Source organism: Dipodomys ordii, unplaced genomic scaffold (genome assembly GCF_000151885.1).
Source record: "Dipodomys ordii isolate 6190 unplaced genomic scaffold, Dord_2.0 Scaffold20, whole genome shotgun sequence".
Taxonomy (NCBI): domain Eukaryota; kingdom Metazoa; phylum Chordata; class Mammalia; order Rodentia; family Heteromyidae; genus Dipodomys; species Dipodomys ordii.
In genome coordinates this window covers 20,592,827-20,616,444 of record NW_012267236.1, presented here as the reverse complement: position 1 = coordinate 20,616,444, position 23,618 = coordinate 20,592,827, and the positions used below count along the sequence as shown (strand labels likewise).

Genomic DNA, 23,618 nt, shown 5'->3' with positions numbered 1-23,618 from the left:
CAACTTATTTACAATTGACTCAAATAATAATGCAACTTTATTTTTTAAAGAGGAAAACTGAAAGCAGCCTAATTAGTTAAAAGATGAATGAACTGTTATTTATGAATGAAATACAATGAAATACTACCCAGTAATGAACTATTAATAAAATAACAGTTTTGCTGAGTAAAAATAGAATGGGATGAAGTTAGACACTAAAGAAATGATCAGCAAACTTAAAGACATAGCCAGGTGCCAGGGATTCATGCCTGTAATCGCAGCTACTCAGGAGGCTGAGATGTGAAGATCACAGTTCAAAGCCAGACTAAGCAGGAAAATCTGTGAGACTCTCATGGCCAAATAACCATCAAAAAGATGGAAATGGAGTTGTGGATGAAGTGGTAGAGTGCCAACATTGAGGAAAAAAAGTTAAAAGAAAAGCACACAGCACAAAGCACCCACACCCACACACACCCACACACTACAAGTTGTTTCCATAATGAATTTAATTATTACATGTCATGTTTATGCAAGTATTATTTAGGAACATTAAACAAGCATAATGAAAAAGATCTTATGAAAAACAACATTATTACTATGTGAACGAGGCAGAGGATGTTCAAAGCAAACTCTTATGAATAACCAATACTTTAAAAAAAAGAATGTAAGTTTATAAGTTTATGAAAATTGGTATGCTTACCTGAACCACCCAAGGACTGTTGGCAAAGGCCATAATATCTCTTTCTTCCCAGAAAAAAGCAGAATCTGATCTTTTTATCATTTCAAATTTACTAAGAAGCTTCATAGCATAAACCTTCTGTGATGCCTTATGACGAACCTGTGAATTTTTTAAAGCAGAAAAATTAATACTTTAATTTTAAAGAATTATATTATTAAAAACTTCAGTTGCAAAAGAAAATTATTCTTACCTAATGAATAAAAAGTAAAAGCATAATACTATATAAATAGGAGAAACAAGGAGAAAATATGCAACAGTTTCCAGGTGCAAGTGGCTCATGCCCATAAGTCTAGCTACTCAGGAGGCTGAGATCTAAGGATCACGGTTCAAAGCCAGCCCGGGCAGAAAAAGTCCATGAGACTCTTATCCCCAATTAACAACCAGAAAACCAGAATGTGGCTCAAGTGGTAGAGTGCTTGCCTTGAGCTGAGGAACAGCACCCAGGTCCAGAGTTAAAGCCCCACAACTGACCAAAAAACAAAACAAAATAAAACATGAAGCAATGGTTTTGACAAGTTTTGGAAAATAAACAGCACAAGACTATAATCCTGAGAGAGGAGAACATTATCAAGTAATTCCCATAATGACCCAGAAACAGCTTGAAATCAGCATCTCAACCAGTGTAGAGCAAGTGGTTATCTAGCACAAAGCACAGTGGTCTGGCTGAGTTGAGGAGGCAGACACTAGAGTTCAAGGTGAATAAGGCAGCTGGATGATGAAAGGCACATGGAAAGTACAAATGGGATCCCTAGAAATTGCAAAGGAGTGACTGGCTAAAGGCTGAGCTACCAAACATCAAATATCCCAGGTTACTAGGGAGAAACTGCAATGAGACTGATAGCCAAACAGAAACCCCCGACATTAAGCCACAGTGGAAGGACACTGGATTCCCAGTAAAGCAAAAGTGAAGAAATCTTGCTTAAATTCCTGGGCATCTATTTGACATCTTACAAGAAACAATTACACTCCAAACAAAGTCCTATTCTATCCTACTTACAAAAGCTAATGACAAACTTTAAAAGATCAAAAGAGCAGAATTTGGAGGCTGAGTTAAAAGGACCTGGGAAACACTTTGATCTTTCCAACACATTTTTATACTTTTAGAAAGTGTAAAACTAAGCCTGCACTAATTAGGCAAGAAACTGAATAAGCTACTAAAATGAAAATCAACACCATTCAAAGACAAATATCAAAAGTCAAATTATTTACCATTTTAGCCAAAAAGGTCTGTTACATAATTTAAAAACTAATACAGAGGCAAAGGAAAATGTATTTTATTAAGACAAAGACAATTAATAGAAAATGTCCCCAAAGACATAGAATTCTGCTTTAAAATACTCATAAATATGAATTCTAAAGTACTTACGTAAGAATATAAACACTAGGTGTTCATACTAAGTACATAAATAGGAAAAGCTCCTCCGTGTATGTTCAATTAGAAACTCAAAAATAATATAACTGAAAAGCAGGGTAAATGAGATAAACATTCCACTACAATGGTTTTACAGAGAAAACAGAAAGGAAGTCAGTGAAATGGAGCACAAATATCTGAAGAACAAAGACAAACTGAATATATAAACATGTACGAGACTTGGGGGCCTACAAAGCAATTCTAACCAGTCTAAAATATATATATGGCTGGGAAGGTGGCTCAGTGGTAGAATGCTTGCCTTGCATGCATGAGGCCCTGGGTTCGATTCCTCAGCACCACATAAGAAAAAAGAAAAAACAAGCTGGAAGTGGCTCTGTGGCTCAAGTGGTAGAGAGCTAGCCTTGAGCTGAAGAGCTGAGGGACAGCGCCCAGGCCCAGAGTTCAGGCCCCATGTCTGGACCCCACCAAAAAAAACCAAAAAACGAAATATATATAGTAGAACTGGACCAATAAATACGGCAATGGATAAACAAAAGTTATCAAAGTTAATTAAAAAGCAGGACTTAAGTTTTATGTTTTAATGTAAGACCAGATAGGTTGAAAATAATCAGAAGATATTACCATGCAAAAAGCAAAGATAAAGGTAAGATGTTGGCACGAGAATCTAATTAAGGTAGACTTCAAGGCAGAGTATTACAAGAGAATTGCACAAGAGAAATTACAAGGATTATAATTTGGAAAGAAAAGGGATTACTTCAGGAAGGCATACAATTCTAGATACATACGTATTGTTAATAAATTAGCTTCAAAATTCATGAAACATACCAGGTGCCAGTAGCTCACGCCTAAAATCCTAGCTACTAAAGAGGCTGAGATCTGAAGATCGCAGTTCAAAGCCAGCCTGTGCAGGAAAGTTCATGAGACTCTTATCTCCAATAAACTACCAGAGAACTGGAAGTGGCACTGTGGCTCAAGTGGTAGAGCGCTAACCTTGAGCTGAAGAGCTGAGGGACAGCTCAGGCCCAGAGTTCAAGGCCTATGACCACCACCAACAAAATAAAAACTTATGAAGCAAAACCTAAAGAAAAAGACAAATCCATATTTTTAATTGAAAATTTTATACCCCATCTCAGTACTTGATAGAATAGGTAGTATACGTTAAAATGAAAACTGTTTAATCAAATTTTAGTCACAATGTTTACTATATTGAGGTTATATAATTTATTTTTAAACATTTTAAAATTTGAAGTATTTTGATACACTGTAACAAAAAGTCTTAAATGCAAAGAGCCAGTTATGGTGATAGCTACAGCTTATATCCATCCAACTATACTTATATCCATTTTCTATATTAAGTTACCAGGCTGGAACAACAATCTCCTTGGTTCATAGTATTAGAAAATTTACAAAATGCTAAAAAAATAATAATAAATGCACGATAAAGCAATATGAAGATACTGGAGAGAAGTAAAAGATTAAAAGACAAATGATGGTAGGCTTAAAAACTACAAATCCCTACCAAAGCAGACTAGATTTTTTTTTGTGGGGGGGGGGGGGTTTCTGGGCACTGTCCCTGAGCTATTCAGCTGAAGGCAAGTGCTCTACCACTTGAACCACAGCACCACTTCTGGTTTTCTAGTCATCAACTGGAGGTAAGAGTCTTGGTGGGGGGGTGGGGGTGGGGGAGAGCCTAGGAAGGTGGCTCATTGGTAGAGTGGTAGAGTGCTTGTCTTGCATGCATGAGGCCCTGGGTTCGATTCCTCAGCACCACTATAAGCCGGAAAACAGGAAGTGGTGCTGTGGCTCAAGTGATAAAGTGCTAGCCTTCAGCTGAAAAGCTGAGGGACAAGGACTCAGGCTGAGTTCAGGTACCATGACTGACAAAAAACCAACAGTCTTAGGGACTTTCCTGCCCAAGCTGGCTTTGAACCATGATCCTCAGATCTCAGCCTCCTGAGTAGCTAGGATTACAGGTATGAGCCACTGGCGCCAGGCAACAGACTAGATTTTAACTGACTTGTGCTAAACTACTGAATCATCTCCTGTTAACAAGTTAAAAGAAGCTGCTGAGATGTTTAGCATACCCAAATCTCCACTCACTATTCACTCATTTGAAAAAAATCCAAGTTTGATGTCTCCATTAGAGAAAACAATCTATACTAGTCAATCAATTTATGCATGCTTGACTCAGACCATTATAAAAAGTTTTTTAAAGTTTTATGAAGCACAGCACTGAATAGAAGCACAAAGATACCTGAAAACTACCAGATGCTTTTACTGGTTTGCTTATGTGTAAATATCATTTAAGCCAAAACATTTATACATAAGTAAACAAATCTACAAGGACACAGCCATGCACCAAAATAAACAAAAAAATTATGGCATAAAATGGCGTAAATTACTTGGCCATAAAATTCTTTCAGAATGAAGAAAATGTTTTTGATTTCCTTTTCGTGATACAAACAGCTCCCCACTTTGCACAGTACCTACAATCATCTAATAAATGCATTGTGTGTTCCAAAAGCTCCTTTAGGAATAGAAAAGAACTTCTTCATTGTTAGACTGCCTAGTGGTTGGCACAATGGTGAGTTGTACATTCAACAAATCATTATCTGTATCTGCATGGTATTGAATAATGCCTAGATGTTCTAATTCATAAGAACTGAATGCCATTTACATTGATAGGACACCTACTGGCTCATAACACAAGATATGAAAACCACAGCTTGTGGTCTTTGACATAATTTAATGTGCAGAGCAAACACTAAGGGGCAATAGTCTTATTCATGCCAAATGTCTACACTGTACCTTTAAAATTCATTAGCAGTGATGTTACAAAGTACCCCAGTAACATGTTACTTTAGGAAAGCTGGTTTCCACTGATCTTTCTCTGAGTTAGCCTATTATAATTTCCCTCAGCATTTCTGGGATTCCCTTTATTCTCCAGCTCCTATTCCTCTATTCCGTATAGATGGACAGATACATAACCAATCAGATGCAGTAGCTATTTATAACCATTGTACAGAGTAAAGCTTAAAAACATAGTTGTCAACAAACCTCGGCAAAGTCCTACATATTTTAAATAAGGTGGCAAATTTAACTGATCCCTTTAAATTTCAGTGATTTCATCTACATAAAAATCTCATAGCTGGGGCTGGGAAGGTGGCTCAGTGGTAGAGCACTTGCCTTGCATGCATGAGGCCCTGGGTTCGATTCCTCAGCACCACATAAGCAAAAAGAAAAAAGCCGGAAGTGCTGTTGTGGCTCAAGTGGTAGAGCACTAGCCTTGAGTTGAAGAGCTGAGGGACAGCGCCCAGGCCCAGAGTTCAGGCCCCACGACTGGACCCAAAAAAATAAATAAATAAATAAATCTCATAGCTGTTAAGATAAAAATGAGAAAATGGCTATAAATACTTAGGATATAGAACATACACAATAAAAAATGCTAACTCCACAGGTAAATGGAACATAGCTCATACCATTATCAAGTGGCACATATCATTAGGCTAGGACCTAAAAAACAAAAGCAGTGTTCCTATTCTAATTGTTCTTTTTATTATTATTTTTAAAAAGTTGTCAAATTCCTTGTTTTTAATTCTACAGTACATCAGTGTCTCAAGCACCTGACTATATCTTTGAAGCGAAATAGCCAAAAACAAGGAGGAGAGTGACAAAAGACTACCTGTGGTTGTATTTCAGATCACAGAATTTTTTTTGGGGGGGGGATCGATTGTGGGGCTTGAACTCTGGGCTTGGGCGCTGTCCCTCAGCTCTTCAGCTCAAGGCAAGCGCTCTATCACTTGAGCCACAGCACCACTTCCAGTTTTCTAGTGGTTTACTGGAGATAAGAGTTTCATGGACTTTCCTGCCCGAGTGGCTTTGAACCATGATCCTCAGATCTCAGACTCCTGAGTAGCTAGGATTATAGGCATTAGCCTGGCAGATCTAGCGCCCGGCAGATCACAGAATTTTGAATGTTCTTTTTTTTTCCGTTTCTTTGTTCTTTTTGTAATTAGTAAGTACTACTTTTTATATTTCTATTAAAAAAAGCTTAAACAGATGAGACATTTTAAATGGAGAGATTTTGAAGTAAACCTCTTGGTACATTTACAGAGGCTTTTTTTTTGGACAGTCATAGGGCTTGAACTCTGGGCCTAGGCGCTGTCTCTGAGCTCTTCAGCTCAAGGCTAGCACTCTACTTGAGCCACAGCACCACTTCCAGCTTTTTCTGTTTATATGTGGTGCTGAGGAATTGAACCTAGGGCCTCATGCATGTGAGACAAGCCTCTACCACTGAGCCAGCTTCCCAGCCCCAAAGGCTTTTTTAAATCATTCTAACAAAAACACATTTGAGGCTTTCAAATGTATTTTACTACCAAAACTTACATACTTTAATTTCTCATAAGAAGATCCAATGTGTCTATTTGGCAGACCTGTTAGTGTACTGTTAATGAAGCAGCCAAAACAATAAATTAACAAAAATACAAGGATTAACAAAACATAAAGTGAGACAGTTTTATTCAAAAAAATACAAAGATTTAAAGTTTAGGTCACATGAGTATTGAAAAATCATGTCTCTCACATCCTGCCTTAGGCAGATTTCTGCTTTTCAAAGCTGCTTTAAAACTGTTAGTACTAGGTGATGGTGACTCACACCTGTAATCCTAGCTACTCAGGAGGTTAGAGATCTGAGGATTGTAGTTTGAAGCCGACCTGGGCAATTAATCACCAAAAAGCTGGCCCAGTGCCCAGGTCTCCTAAGGTTAAGCCCCAAGTTTGGGAAGCAAGCATGTGTGTGTATGCTTTCTCGCTTTCTGGCGAGCGCACACACACACACACACACAGTTAAAAACAAGTCACACACACACTCACTGTTAAAAACAACACACACACACACACACACACACACACACACACACACACACACAGAGTTAAAAACAAGTCAGGAGGTACCCAGAAAACATCCTGAGTCCTGGGATCAAGGACCACAGACAACACTTCAATGAAGACTTTCTATGTCCAACGTTCTATCTATACTATATGGGATTTAAAAAGACAACAAAAATTCAAAATCAGATATGAATACATACTGATTACCAATATGCAGGGATGAACCAAGAAATGGCTACACAGTAAGGGTTGCCTTTGTCTCTGCCATTCTAGATAGTCTTTCTAAAGTTGTATACATATTAAAGATTGTATTATCAGATATGGGCGAACTATTTTAGATGAGAAGCCATTAATTTCTGATGAGACTCTCCTAAGTACTTGAGAGATACAGTTTTTGCCCTTAAAAAACTGACCGAATCAACGCGGGGCACAGGTGGCTCACGTCTGTAATCCTAGCTACTCAGGAGGCTGAGATCTGAGGATCTCGGTTCAAAGCCAGCCCAGGCAGAAAAGACCGTGAGACTCCTATCTCCAATAAACCACTAGAAAACCGAAGTGGCACTGGAGCTCTTCGCCTTGAGCTGAAGAGCTGAGGGACAGCGCCCAGGACCAGAGTTCAAGCCCTATGACCAACAAAAAAAGAAAAAAACAAAAACTGACAGAATCAAAGGAGGAATTAAAGATAAAAAGTGCAATGTAAGATACAGTAACTAAAATAAACTAACTGTAACTACATATTGCACAGAGAAGTCTCATTCACATGAAAGGTAGAATGAAAGAATGAAGAGTAAAAACTAGGAAAGTTTTCTGTCTTCTGTGAGTGTGTGTGTGTGGGGGGGAGGGGGGGTTAACATGTCAGTAGTGAGGTTTGAATTCAGGGCCTTAAGATCTCACTTGGCTTTTTCAATCAAGGCTGGTACTCTACCACTTGAGCCACGCCTTAGAAAGTTTTCTTTCAAAATAAGCACTGGCATTGAAATATGTGACTGAAAAAAAAAACAAAGCATGCTCAGAAATAAGTGACCTACTTAGGATGAATAGCAAGGTGGAAGACAAGGGTTAAAAAGGTAACATTGGTGAGATCATAAAAGAGGATTTCACATTTCATTTAGTAGGTGAAGGATCCATTACACAGAGGGTGAAATCATGAATGTATCTCACAGATAAATTCAGAGTAGGAGCAGTTTGTGTTAGATTAGATCTAGAAGTCCAGGTTCTTTAATTCAATAGAGGAAGGGGTGGAATAAAGAAATCAATCCTACCTGTTTTAAGCTCTTTTCTTTCTTGTGTTTGTTTTGTTCTGTTTGGGCTTGAGCAACTAGTTTACTGCTACAAGGAAGATAACAGAAGGAATGGATTCATAGAGGAAGAGCTGAGAAGAAATTAAGAATTCTAATTTCTCAGCCTAGCGCCAGTGTCTCACGCCTGTAATCCTAGTTACTCAGGAGGCTGAGATCTGAGGATCATGGTTCAAAGCCAGCCCGGACTTTCCTGCCCGTCCGGGCTGGCAGGAAAGTCCGTGAGACTCTTTATCTCCAATAAACCACTAGAAAACTGGAAGTGGCACTGTGGCTCAAGCAGTAGCAAGCACCTGGAGCTAAAGAGCTGAGGGACACCGTCCAAGCCAGAGTTCAAGTCCCACGACCGACAATTCTAATTTCCCAAGATGAAACTGGCTGCTAAATATGCAAATTATTCAGAAGGTGGCCTCATAGGATGTAATTGCTATAACAGTGTATGTTACTATTTGTTGTTGCATTTAAAAAACATAACTTATAAAACTATGGACATATATATATATATATATATACACACACACACACACACACACACACACACATACACTCATACATATACACCTTTAGAATGAAGAATTGAGAAAGTTATATTCAAACCAGGCAAATTATAAAAGATAAATTGTTAAATTACTTTCTCATTCTACTTTGAACATTATAGTACATATAAAACAATTTTTAATATTGGGGCGAAATTTCCATAATTCAGCAGCAAAAGTTTTAGCATTTCTAAAATGAAAATAATCAGGATAAAATATAGACACCCATTGAAGATAAATCAACACTTTTTTTCATAATTTTTTGGGGGTTTTGTTGTTGTTGTTTTTTGTCAGTTTGAACTTTGGGCCTGGGTGCTGTCCCTCAGCTCTTCAGCTAGCACTCTACCACTTGAGCCACAACACCACTTCCGGCTTTTCCTGCTTATGTGGTGCTGAGGAATCGAACCCAGGGCCTCATGCATGCAAGGCAAGCACTCTACCACCAAGCCACCTTCCCAGCCCCACTAAAATGATTTTTTACGTTAAGAATTTTATTTATTGAAATTAATTGTGGTAATATTTTTAAGTGGGCCAGATAAAGCACTTCCTAAGGAAAGACAAATTTACATTACATACTATCAGGCTGGCTTTGTCTAACTAAAAAAAAAAACATAATCCTAAAGATGTATCAAATGTGGAACATTCTCCCTACATGTCTACTAATTTACTACATACAAATCAACTTTGGAAAGCTAAGGTGGTTGAAATACTTGGATTTTTCCTTATGTTATACTTCCTTTTTAAAGCATTCTTGCCTAAGGTAGTAAGAGCCAAGAAGTAAAGCCAAAACAAACATGCCACAAGCTCTTATGTCAGGCCATCAGATTAATGGAATGTTAAAATATTTTTCATTTTTAAAAACATATGACTTTGTTTCTTCATATTTTGTGTCCAATACCAATTCTGGAATGGAAAATGAATAGCAACAACAAAAATAAAAGCCTTCTCTCTCTCTCTCTCTCTCTCTCTCTCTATATATATATATATATATATACACTGAATTATAACAATCAAATCAATACAGAACAGCAAATAATGTGACATTAAAAATGACAAGTGCCAGGTGCCAGTGGCTCACACCTGTAATCCTAGCTACTCAGGAGGCTGAGATCTGAAGATTGTGGTTCAAAGCCAGCCCAGGCAAGAGTCTGTGAAACTCTTATCTCCAATAAACCACTAAGAACACTGGAAGGGGCACTGGCTCAATAGGTAGAGCGCTAGGCTTGAGTCGGAGGGCATCGCCCAGGCCCAGAGTTCAAGCCCTATGACTGACCAAAAACAAAAACAAAAAAACAAGTTGTGCCAAGTGCCAAGTGGCTCATGCTTATAATCCTAGCTACTCAGGAGGAAAATGAGATCTAAGGATCATGGTCCAATCCCAGCCCAGGCAGGAAAATACTACAATAAACTACAAAAAAAGCTGGAAGTGGAGCTGTGGCTCAAGTGACAGAGCAATAGCCTTGAACAAAAAACAAAACAAAACTCAAGACCACACCCAGGCTGATTTAAAACTGCAAGACCAGTGCACACATACGCACACACAGAGTTGTTCCGGTACAACACACACACACACACACACACACCGGTACAACACATACACACACACACACACACACACACTTGTTGTGTTGGAAAATTAACTGCTAACAAGTCATATGTGAAACAAAGCTGTATTAATACTCAATGTTTCAGAGCTGGCAGAACATGGTTAGGAACACAACTGCCTCCTCTTACAGGGAGTAACACAGCCCTCAGACAGTGATGTGACTAAGGTCAGTAAACAAACTTAAAGCATGACTGTTCAGGTCACATCTATTAAGCTGCTACTAATTAAAATGTTTCACCAAACCAAAAGAAAAAAAAAGTCAAAGAAAAAAGAAATCTTAAACCACGGTTAAATCCTATGTTCTTACCAACTGGACTTCACCAAAAGCACCTCTTCCAATTACTTTCACCACATCATAGTCTTCTGCTTTCATCTGTAAACCTCTGATTTTTTTCACAATTTTCTCATCTACAATAAAAATATCATCATATTTGTAATAGCAGTCATCATACTTATTAGCAGTATTTTAAAATAATCACCAAATTTGTAAGCCTATTTTTACTTCACAAATGAAGTTCATTTACAAAATGGCATTTAAAGGCTCCTATTTTAAGATTCTAAGATAAACATTATTCTAACTAACATCAGAGAACCAGAACACTCCACATTTTTTTTTGTTTGTGATTTTTTTTGGTTTTTGCTATTTTTGGGTGGGGAGGGGCGCAGTCATGAAGCTTGAACTCATTGCTTGGGTTCTGTCTGAGCTTTTTGATCAAGGTTAGCGCTCTACCACTTTGAGCTGTAGCACTACTTCCAGTTTTCTGGTGGTTAATTGGAGATAAAAGTCTCATGGACTTGGGCTGGGAAGGTGGCTCAGTGGTAGAAGGCTTGCCTTACATGCATGAGGCCCTGGGTTCGATTCCTCAGCACCACATAAGCAAAAAGAAAAAGCTGGAAGTGGCACTGTGGCTTAAGTGGTAGAGCGCTAGCCTTGAGCTGAAGAGTAGAGGGACAGCGCCCAGGCCTAGAATTCAGGCCCCAACGACCAGACCCCCCAAAAAATAAATAAATAAAGAGTCTCATGGACTTTCCTGCCAAGGCTGGCTTTGAACTGAGATCCTCAGATCTCAGCCTGTTAAGTAGCTAGGATTTTGTGAGCCTCCATGTCACTCCATGGTTTAATATGGTTACATGAAGACTATTAACTGGCAAAAAGCAACAATTAAGCTACTTTATTTCTCACTCTGTTGCTTGGCAAGTAAATGTCAGCTAACACAGTGAGGACCCAGGTAATCTAGTATGCATTGCAGACACAGCAGGCCGCTGCTATGAAGTTACCCTCAAGGCTAATCTTAGTAATAAATCTTGTCAGCCTATTTTTTTTTAAGATGACTTATGTATTTCATGATGTACAGTAACTACAGACAAGAGTGCTTAGTGGGGGAAATATCCCCCATTAATTAACTAATTTGTCAACTCCAAAGTAAAAAGTGTATATGGTGATAAAAAGCATGTATCAATCATTTTAAGAATTTCTCATTCTAAGAATTCAATTTATTCCCAACACCAATACTAGCATATATTAAAGATAACCACGTATCTTCTAGTAACTGTCAAATTATTTTTCCTTCAATTTCCACATATATAGAAACATAAAGATTACTAATATAAAAGTGTGAGATTAAAAAAAAGTATGAGAGATCTCAATATTTATTTAAAGCTTCTCTTGGAAAAGCCATAATTTGTCTGAAAGTATCTGGTTTTAATAATTATATAAAATTTTGAACTTTATGTACTTTACACATTGCAATTTCATTTTGCACTTTTTCTTTGAAAGAATACTGGTTTAAGCTGGGCGACCGTGGCTCACGCCTGTAATCCTAGCTACCCAGGAGGCTGAGATCTGAGGATCGAGGTTCAAAGCCAGCCTAGGCAGGAAAGTCTGTGAGACTCTTATCTCCAATAAACCACTAAAAAAACGGAAGTGGCACTTTGGCTCAAGCGGTAGAGCACTCACCTTGAGCTGAAGAGCGCAGGGACAGCACCCAAGCCCAGAGTTCAAGCCCCACCACCAACCAAAAACAAAGAAAGGAATACCGGTTTAAACAAGAACAAAGGGTTAACTTTTAAAACAAAACAACAACACACCTTGCTTAATAAGCTAATGAGCGAGCCCAGTGCCAGAGGTTCATGTCTATAATGCCCAGCTACTCAGGAGGCTGAGATCTGAGGATCATGGCTCAAAGCCAGCCCAGTTCAGAAAGTCCATGAGACTCTGATCTCCAATTAACCATCAGAAAATCAAAAGTGGCACTTTGGCTCAAGTGGTAGAGCACTTGCCTTGAACCGAAGAGCTCAAGACAGCGCGGAGGCCCAGAGTTCAAGCCCCACAACCAACAAAAATAATTAAGTTAATGAGCTAATAGTTAACCAAGCTAATAAATGTATGCACCAAAATATCAAACAAATATCCTAGCAAAAGTACAACTATGTGATGAAATACGATTAAAAATAAGCATACTTACATCTATTATGCACCAAAATATCAAACAAATATCCTAGCAAAAGTACAACTATTTGATGAAATCTGATTAAAAACAAGCATACTTACATCTATTTAAGAAATTATCTATATTCTTATTTTTCCTTAAAGCAGGAAAATCCAAATCAAGGACCAAGGAATTTAATCCATCCTATTAAAAAAGAAAAAAAAAGTTTTTAAATTTCCAAGCATTCAAAAATGTCTTTAATTACTGTTATATGTTTTCACTGAATAAATACCAACCCACTTTGATACGACATTGTCTAGTCTTCATATCCAACAGCTCTAACTGGTTTCCTAACCAGAGAGAGATTAAGGGGCTGAAATTATAGCTAAGTGGTAGAATTCTTGCCTACCACCCATAAAGCTCTAGGTTCAATCCTTAGCACCACCCTCAAAAAGAAAAAAAAAAGGAAAAATAAAAATATAAGCACAACTATATCGGGACACAAAATTCAAGAATAAACATCCAAAGCTTCGAAACTAAATTTTCTCCTGAAAAACTGCATGGAAAGATTTAAAATGTAGTATCTGGATGCTTATTTTCTTCTTGTTACCCAGGATCATTCAATAATTTTGTAATCACAGTAGGAAAAAATACACACAATTTGGTGGGGATTTTTAAAAAGCTAATGAAAGACCCAAAATAAATTATTTCACAAGCATGACTGCGAAGGTGGCAGTATTTCTATGCAGTATTTCACTGCACACGTGACTGTCTCACCCATGCAGGAGGGAACAATCTCATTTTAGCTACCCCCCCCAATAAAACTCAGAGAAATGAAATGAAATGAAACAGCAACAGGATGCTACTCTAAGTGCTTGGGTATGATATATATAATTCATCCCCTAGTATCAACCATGACACTGACACCTAGCTAAAAGAAAGAATAGAGGCTTGAAAAGGTAAAGAAGGGCTTGCAGGACTGCAGGAAGGAAAACAGCAATGAAAAAAGGTGTCTTTTCAGGTCCCCTCAGAAAATGTGGAGAAAATTAAACATTTTTCCTGAGGTTTAGATTTATGAACTTTTACATCTAAAATGTATGCAATATAATCCATCATTTTTAAAGACGTTAACCCTAGATGTTTAGGAACGTAAACTAATTGATACCCATTCAGAGGACAGTCTGGGTCTTTAGCTCAGGACTATGATGAAAGCCCCTGTCTTGATGTTAGACACTGTCACATAAACAAACGTTAGGCTGAAGTGTGAGGGGTCAATGTAAGTTTTGATTACTTTTTTAAAATGTGGATGCTAAAGCTGACATAAAGATTTTTTTTTAAGAATAAAAATACATTCAAAGCCAAGCACAGATAGCTTGTGTCTGTAATCCCCCTAGATACTCAGGAGGCTACCAGCAGCAGGAAAGCCTAGAAGACTCTTATATCCAATTAACTACCACCAAAAACCAAAAGAACAACTGGAGCTGTGACCCAAGTGGTAGGGTGCTAGCCTTGGACACAATAAAGCTCGGGGAGGGGGAGGGGGAGGCGGCTGGGAAGGTGGCTCAGTGGTAGAGTGCTTGCCTTGCATGCATGAGGCCCTGGGTTCGATTCCCCAGCACCACATAAGCCAAAAGAAAAAAAAGCGGAAGTGGTGCTGTGGCTCAAGTGGTAGAGCGCTAGCCTTGAGCTGAAGAGCTGAGGGACAGCGCCCAGGCCCAGAGTTCAGGCCCCACGACCAGACCAAAAAAATTAAAAAATTTAAAAAAATAAATAAATAAAGCTCAGGGGCGGTGCCCAGGCCCTGAAGAATTCAAGCCCCAGAACAAGTACCAAGAAAGAAAAGGTGGGGAGGGGGAAAGCCTGGGTTCAAACCTAAAACTCCAGATCAATAAAGAAAACTAACATGATTTGTCTCTTCCCACACTTCTAATCACATTGAGGTGAAAGGAGAATATTTCAGGGCTATGGCTGCCAGTGATATTGACACAGGCCTACAATCCCAGCACTAAGAAGGCAGAAACAAAAGGATAGTAGATTTGAGGCCAGCTAGGGCGAAAAAGTGAATTCAGGGCCAAAGTGGGCTACACATAAGAAGACTCCATGTAGACACTTTTTTAATTGTACAGATTTATGAGTTATCAGCATATGGACAATATACAAAAGAAAAACCATGGCCCCACTGAAACAAAACAAAACCATCAGCATCACAAAATAGTCTAGGATGATAGCGTTGGGGCGGGGGGGGGGGGGGGGGGGGGGAAGCCAAGCAATGAGTAAGACCTAAAAAGTCACATAGGCCACTTGGCTCCAAGTCAGAAAGAAGACGACCAATGAATAAGAATGAAAAAGGCTCGAGGCATAGGACAAAACCAGAGTGTTACAAAGCCAGTATCTGGGGTGGAAAACTCAAGTCCTCAAAAAGAACAATGGGAAAAAAAATCATACTTCTCAAGCTTTATCTAAAACTACCTAAATAAGTGGATCAGACATAAATTTCAGTCCAACACTGAGATTAGCCCTTACCTGCTCAGATTCAACGCTTCTCTATTTCTATCTCAGATTACTGGTTAAGCAACAGAAATCTGTCCTGATGCAGGAACTGATTTGGCAAACGTATGGAGAGAGGTAGAGAGAAACATATGCTCTCCACTGCTGTTAAGAAAAAATAAATATGTTGGGTGGGAAGATGGCTCAGTGAGATAGAGTGCTTGCCTTGCATGCATGAGCCCTGGGTTCAATTCCTCAGCACCACATAAACAGAAAAAGCCGGAAGTGGTGCTGTGGCTCAAGTGGTAGAATTCTAGCCTTGAGCTGAAGAGCTAAGGGACAGTGAGTGCCCAGGCCTGGAATTCAAGCTCCATGACTGACCAAAAAAGATAAAAATTATGTAGAAGCCAGCACCTAATTTCTCCCAGCATAATTATTATCATGGTACATACACACATATCATGTCTAGTTTTCTAAGTTTTATACTTCCACTGTGAACAAAGAATGAAATATTGGACTTGATTACATTTCACCACCACATACTGTTCGTTCTATTTTTTTGGGGGTGGGGGGGCCTGAACTCTGGGCCTGGGTGCTGTCCCTCAGCTCTTCAGCTCAAGGTTAGCACTCTACCACTTGAGCCACAGCACCACTTGTAGCTTTTTTCTTTTTGCTTATGTGGTGCTGAGGAATCAAACCCAGGGCCTCACGCATGTAAGGCAAGTGTTTTACTACTGAGCCACCTTCCCAGCTCCTCCTTCTAATTATTTTTAAATATTCAAATAAACACTTCAAAGGGAAGAAGGGTATGTTGGAAAGATGTCACCAGCCTGGACTGCCAAAAATGATTGCCAAAACGATGGGAGTTAAGTAAGACTCTTAGAAATTCCTTTTCCTTATTTTTTAGGTCAGATTCTGGGACTTGAATGCAGGACCTGCCACTTCCACTCACTGGCTAGCCTTCTACCAACTGAGGCACGCCTCCAACCCCACTTTCACTCACTGGCTAGCCTTCTACCAACTGAGGCACGCCTCCAACCCCACTTTTAAAAATTTCCATTGTTAAATTCAGCACCAAACTCATCTGAAAATTTTATGTGTGTGTGGATTGTTGGCATATGCGTAGTATTTAACAGTACAGGAAAGGCTGTGAGACTTTTATCTCTAATTAACCACCAGAAAACTGAAAGTGGCACTGTGGCTCAAGTGGCGGAATAATGGCCTTGAGCAAAAGAAGCTCAGAGACAGTGCTCAGGCCTTGAATTCAAGCTCCAGGACTGGCAAAGAAAGGAAACAACAACAACAAAAACTTTTCTGATTTTTACTCAGTCTTTTACTTTTTTTTTTTTCTTGGTGGTGGTGTGGCTTGAAGTCAAGGCCTGGGCACTGTCTCCAAGCTCTTCAGCTCAGGGCAAGCGCTCTACACTTGAGCCATAGTGTTACTTCCGGCCTTTTCTGTGTATGTGGTGCTGAGGAACTGAACCCAGGACTTAACTCGTGTAAGCAAGCGCTCCACCACTAAGCCACATTCTCAGCCCCTCAGAAAAGTTTTGAGCTGAGGTATATGCAGCTCAGTGTAGAGTGCTTGTCTATTATGGAAGAGACTCTGCTTTATTCCCTAGCACTGAAAACAAACATCAAAAAAGTCACCAAAGAAGTGTTACAGACAAGGGGGGGGAGGGAGTATAGTTGTGGAGGTGGGAGGGAAGGAATGGTAGGGGAAAAAACAAAGGAGGAGGAAACAATGCTCGATAGGAAATGTACTCATGACCTTGTTCATGTAACTGTAACCCCTCTGTACAGTATTTTTACAATAAAAAATGTACAAAGAATAAATAAAGCTGGGCACCAGTGGCTCACGCCTGTAATCCTAGCTACCTCATGAGGCTGAGATCTGAGAATCTCAGCTCAAAGCCATCCTGGGTAGGAAAACCATGAGACTCTTATCTCCAATAAAGCACTCAGAAAACCGGAAGTGGTACTGTGGCTCAAGTGGTAGAGAGCTAGCCTTGATCTGAAGAGCTGAGGGACAGCGCCAAGGCCCAGAGTTCACAACCGACAAATAAATAAATAAGTGTTTCAGACAAATAAAGACCATGATCTGGGATAAATGGCAATAACAAAAGACTGAGAAGAGGAAAGACTGGGACATAGCAGAGAATCAAGTTTGTTGTGGTATACTGAGGCCAGAGGAATATAGCAGAGATACCAGAAACAGAAATGCTAGGTAAGCCACATAAACCCAGGTCTGAGAAAAAGTCATCAGTGACCTTTCTAAGCACTGATTAGATTTGTTGTTTCCAAATCATTGTTTGCCACCTTCTTAGTACTACATTTTAATGTAATATAACCACAGCACTTGAAAGCAAAATCAAACACAACTTTGGCATTACATTCAAACATAACGGATAAGATAAAACATTGTTAGGTTGAGTCTTACTTGACTTTACTCAGTCAGCTCTTCTGTATGAATCGATATGTAGGATAAGGTCTTTGTTTTTTTGTTTTTGTTTTCTCTTCCTGCTCCCTCTCCCCAATTTTCAAATGGTTTGTAGCTGTTGTTCATGAACACAGCCAATACTTAGAACTGTGCAACTAATGGAAGGAAATCCTAAGAAAATGCATTTCTTTACATACCATCCTTCGAGCCCTGGCCCTCTGCTGGAAAAGTAGACTCAAGTCTCAATAATACCCTTTCAATTGTATCCTCAAGTGTTACAGAAATAGGACAGGATTGTACCATGCCTCTGTGATGTAAAATATCTTCTACCTACTTTATGACACTATGCTTTATCAGAGCTCTTTTTGTTGTTGTTGTTGGTCATGGGGCTTGAACTCTGGGCTTGGGCACTGTCCCTGCACTCTTCAGCTCAAGGCGAGCACTCTACCGCTTGAGCCACAGTGCCATTTCCAGTTTTCTAGTGGTTTATTGGAGATAAGAGTCTCACAGACTTTCCTGCCCGGGCTGGCTTTGAACCTCGATCCTCAGGTCTCAGCCTCCTGGGTAGCTAGGATTACAGACGTGAGCCACCGGTGCCTGGCCAGAGCTCTTTTTAATGTTATTCAGGAATGTTTTTTTTCCAGATATGACTGAAAAACTAATTTTAAAAAATGGTGCCGAATACCACAACAGTAACAGAACTTCACATTTTTCTGAGTTTTTTTTAAATCTTTGTTTCCTTATTAATGGACTATGCTGGATATCTAATTTTGTTCAGATGACTGTAAGAGCTGGAAAGGCTGTTGCTGCTATTGGTGCAAACATACTGCTAGTATTGGTGTACATATATACACATACACACACACATACATAATTTGAATTTTTAGAAACTTAGCTGTATGTAAACTTTGGAAAAAATCATGCTAGTTTATTGTGTTGAGTTGGCATTGTAGAGAAATTAATAGCATATTGGTCTAGAAATGTTAAACAATTTTTTTCCATTTGTACAGGGGTAAATGCACTGTATTAAATGTGTAAGGTCTTGTCCACATGAGTTTGATTAGAAAACAAAATGAAGTATTCTCTAATGAGAAAAATCATTCACTCTTACTGTTAGTTTATATCCAGACTATGAAGAATATTTAGCATTCAAATCAACTCTAAATTGTGTACCTTGTATTGTGAAATCTGTTCACCAAAAACTTTAAAAGTACACAAGTCAATACAACATTCCTAATTAACAATAGGAACTTTTCTTTATTGGCAGTGCTGGAGTTTGAACTCAGGCCCATTCACTAGCTGGGAAAATGCTCTACCACTTGAGTCACACTTTCTACTTTCATATAGGTTCTCACTTTTGGTCTGGGCCAGACTGGAAAGTGATCTTCCTATTTATGCTTTCCACACAGATGAGATGACAGGAATGACCACTGTGTCAGCTTTTGATTGGTAGAGATAGAGGTGTCTCAAACTTTTTGCCCAGGTTAGCCTTGAAACTCAATCCTTCCATCTCAGCCTCACGAATCCCTTTGATTACAGACATGAAACATACCTGGCTAACAATAACTTTTCTTACTGTTTTATGCCATGTACAGTACAAACCACTACATAAACTAAACATGTGAATCCTCACAACAACATATAAGTTAGCTACTAATGGTACACTACAGCAGTTGCCACAAAAACTGAAGTTTAGAGGTTAAAAAGTTTCCACAAGGGGCTGGGAAGGTGGCTCAGTGGCAGAGTGCTTGCCTTGCATGCATGAGGCCCTGGGTTCAATTCCTCAGCACCACATAAGCAGAAAAAGCCAGAAGTAGTGCTGTGGCGCAAGTGTAGAGCACTACTAGCCTTGAGCTGAAGAGCTGAGGGACAGTGCCCAGGCCCAGAGTTCAGGCCCCACAACCAACCAACCAAAAAAAAAAAAAAAAGTTTCCATAAGCCAATAGTTTATGTGTTAACAGGATTTGAATTTTATGACTTTTGTGCTAAGATTATTGAATTTAAAGTTAAAGTTATTCCTATAATAGAATACTAAACAATATACACGTGTTAAAGTTGATACAGCAAAAGAAAATGGTTTGTTATAGATCTTATGAAACATTTTCCTATGTATCTGCTATACAAATAAGTAATCAGGAAATGTTAAATGAATTTGCAATACATTTCCTTATAACTTCAAATACAAATACAAAACTAAAAACTGCAGAACCATAATGTGCAGAACCAATGTATTTTTATTTGCATAAACAGATGAGGTATTTGGGGGATAAGTCACAAATGTAAAGACAAATTCATTTATAACCTTTACATACACATGACATATAGCCTGATGGTAACTGTATTATTATATAAGCCGTACAATTTTAGTAAGCCTGAATGTTGACTGCAACCTATGACGAAGTCAGGTATACAATTCTCCACTGTAGTGCTTTAAAAATGTCTGTTTTTGTGCTAATACTGGGCCTTCAACTTGGGACCTGGCACTAAGCTTTTTCACTCAAGCCTGGAGCTCTAGCACTTGAACTACAGCTCCATTCAGTTTTAAGTTTTGGATTTTCAAATGAGGAATACTTGTTTAATCTGTGTGAATTCTTAAGCTATCACCTATATGTTCATATGACAAACTGTTAAGTCAGAAGTATATGCTGTATTATTTGAAAGCAGCATACCTTTAATTCCAGCATGCCTTTAATCCCAGCAATCAGGAGGTTGAGACAAGAGGAATGTGAGTTCAAGGTCCACCAAGGGTACATAACAATACTGCCCCTACTAACCTTAAAAAAAGGTCTACTTTATATTTCATCTGGAAAAACCTAAGTTATTTATCAGTTAAACAAAAGCTACTTATTTTATAAATACAGCATCACTTCGCAAGCACAATAGTATAAGACCTGTCTGACAAACTAAACTTAGCTCATCTTTAACCAAATAGTTTTATTACTACTAAGAGAATCTTAATTGAATAAGAAAAATTTACCAACGCACACAAGAAATAAAAGACTAGTAAGTAGAAGTGTCTAACATAGTTTATCATGCAAATTAATTCAATTATAAAACCCTGGGTAGCTAACTATTTACGTCTATAAACTTTTTTTTTCTTTTTGGTGCTGGTCCTGGGGCTTGAACTAAGAGCCTGGGCATTGTCCCCAAGCTCTTTGTGCTCAAGACTAGCGCTTTACCACTTGAGCCATACTACTATTATCATCTTTTTCTAAGTCGTTCACTGGAAATAAGAGTCTCAAGGACTTTCCAGTCCAGGAAGGCTTTAAACCGTGATCCTTAGATATCACCCTCCTAAATTGCTAGGATTACAGGTGTGAGCCACCAGAGCCCGGCTAATCTATAAATCTTTAGTTACTCGCAGTAACAAAAAAAATTATTTTGCCCTTATAGATTGAATTAAAGTTGTGTATACAAAGCAAATGCTCTACCACTGAGCTACATCCTCACCCTTGGCTTTATCTGAGGCAGGTGCTTGCCACGTAAGTCATGATTGTTATGTAACCCAGGTTGGCTCTGAACTCATGATCCTCCTGTCTCCACCTCCTGAGTGCTGGAATTACAGGCATACATAAACCAGGTTTGGAGCTAGAAAAATTAGTTTTTAAGACTTCATATTGGTTCAAAACAATACAGTGGTACATTAATGTAGTAAAAAGCAATAAGCAGAATAGCATTCATATTTAGAACTAAGAGATAACTTTATCAAACTCCTGCTTAGAACCTGAACTATGAATTGTGGTGGAAGTAGCAATTCCTCCAATAATGAACATACTTCTAGATTATCTTTAGCTGTTCTAAAACCTCTCTGCGTACTTGAATTTGTTATACTTAAAACATTCTTGCTGGGGGGCTGGGAAGTTGGCTCAGTGGCAGAGCACTTGCCTTGCATGCATGAGGCCCTGGGTTCAATTCCTCAGCACCACATAAGCAAAAAAAGAAAAAAGCCGGAAGTGGCGCTGTGGCTCAAGTGGTAGAGCGCTAGCCTTGAGCTGAAGAGCTGAGGGACAGCGCCCAGGCCCAGAGTTCAGGCCCTACAACCGGACCAAAAAAAACAAAACAAAACAAAACAAAAAACATTCTTGCTGGGCACCAGCAGCTCATGACTGTAATCCTAAACTCTCATGAGGCTGAGATCTGAGGATTATGATTCAAAGCCAGCCTGGATAGGGAAGTCCAGGACAGTCTTACTGCCAACACTCTTATTGCCAAATAACACCACCAAAAAGCCAGCAGTGGAGCTATGGTTCACGCAGCAGAGCATTTAGACTTGAGTAAAAAAGCCAAGTGCCCAGACCTTGGATTCAAACCCTCCATACCAGCGCAGAAACAAAACAAAAATAAAATGTTTAGCAAGTATATGGTAGCCATCAAAAATCAAAAGAAGGCTGAGGGCATGGTTCAAATTGTCTAGCATCTTCCTACTAAGAAGGAGATGCTGAGTTTAATCCTCAGTATCACAACAGACTAATAGAAAAAATATATACAATGCCAAAAATAAGATATTTCCAAGGAGAAAATAATCCACAAACAAGAGAAAATAAAAATTCAAATGATAAGAGATGTGGCTCAAGTGGTAGCATACTTGTCTAGCAAGTGCTAGGCTCTGAGTTCAAACCCTAGTACTGCCAAAAGCAAAAACAAAAGAACCTAAAATAATACACAGTTGTGTTTTATGCAGAAACAATATAGTAAAAGAAGTCTATTAATTAAGAAACTTGAGTTATATCCCTTTGCTTCTGACATTAGGCTGGGTAACCTTAAATCAATAATGGCACCAGATCTATAACACCGTCTCACAACATGCAGACTGGAGAGCGCCTATAAAAATCATGCTGCTGAGCAGTTCTCTTGACTACTAAATAACTAAGCAAGGCCTGGAGTAGCTCAAGGCAAGAAAAGCTAGCTAGGCTCCTTCCAAAACAATACACAAATCAGGAACTAGGGCTCATCCTGGCAAATCTGGACAAGCAATACTGACTTTGCCTTTCACCTCACATTGACAATATGGCCCAAAACAATAGTCTTCTTGGTTTGGGGTTTTATTGTTTTGATTTTTTTTTTTTTTGTCAGTTGTGAGGCTTGAACTCTGGACCTGGGCGGTCTCTGAGCTCTTCAGCTCAAGGCTAGCGCTCTACCACCTGAGCCACAGCGCCACTTCCAGTTTTCTAGTAGTTTATCTGAGGTAAGAGTCTCACAGACTTTCTTGCCTGGGCTTGGCTTTGAACTGCAATACAAGATCTCAGCCTCCTGAGTAGCTACAATTACAGGCGCCCGGCTTCTTGGCTTGGGTTTTTAATTTTTAATTTTGCTATTTGGTCATCGTGGATTTTTACATACATACATTTACATACATTTTTAACACTGCATTAAAATATTTACCTCCATTAAACACTGCATTAAAATATTTACCTCCATTACTGTATGGTTTCTGGCACCTTTTATAATTTGTGGCTGTGTTTTCTGAGACATTGATCTCTATACACCTATGATGAGACAAGAAGTTCTGACAGTAAGTTAACCATTCTAAAAGAATGTATAGGCCAGGTGTATAATTCCAGTCTCTTGGGAGTCTGAAATTCAGACTAACCTACATATAAACGTTTGAGACTCCATTTTAGCCAAATGGCTGAAAATGGTAGTATATACCTGTCATCCCTGCAGGAGAGAAGCACAAGTAGGAAAATCACAGACCAGATCAGCCCAGGCATAAAATGAGGCCCTACCTGGAAAATAACCAGTGCAAAAAAGGAAGTAAAGTATAGGCATTACTCAAGTGGTACAGCACCTGCCTACCAAGCATAAGGCCAAGTTCAATCCCTAGTACTGTCCAAAAAAGTTA

At 38.9% G+C, this 23,618-nt stretch overlaps 1 protein-coding gene across 1 annotated transcript in view; it reads right to left on the bottom strand.

Moving 5' to 3' along the window:
- Positions 1–13,162, bottom strand: part of Rock2 (Rho-associated, coiled-coil containing protein kinase 2) — a 69,154-nt gene extending 55,992 nt beyond the window's left edge. The window contains exons 1-4 of the mRNA XM_013013554.1: positions 13,142–13,162; positions 12,972–13,053; positions 10,728–10,828; positions 680–817 (exon numbers count right to left, since the gene is read on the bottom strand). Coding sequence (XP_012869008.1) covers positions 680–817; positions 10,728–10,828; positions 12,972–13,053; positions 13,142–13,162 — 342 coding nt within the window. The remainder of the gene's footprint in view (positions 1–679; positions 818–10,727; positions 10,829–12,971; positions 13,054–13,141) is intronic.
- Positions 13,163–23,618: the final 10,456 nt, after the last annotated feature.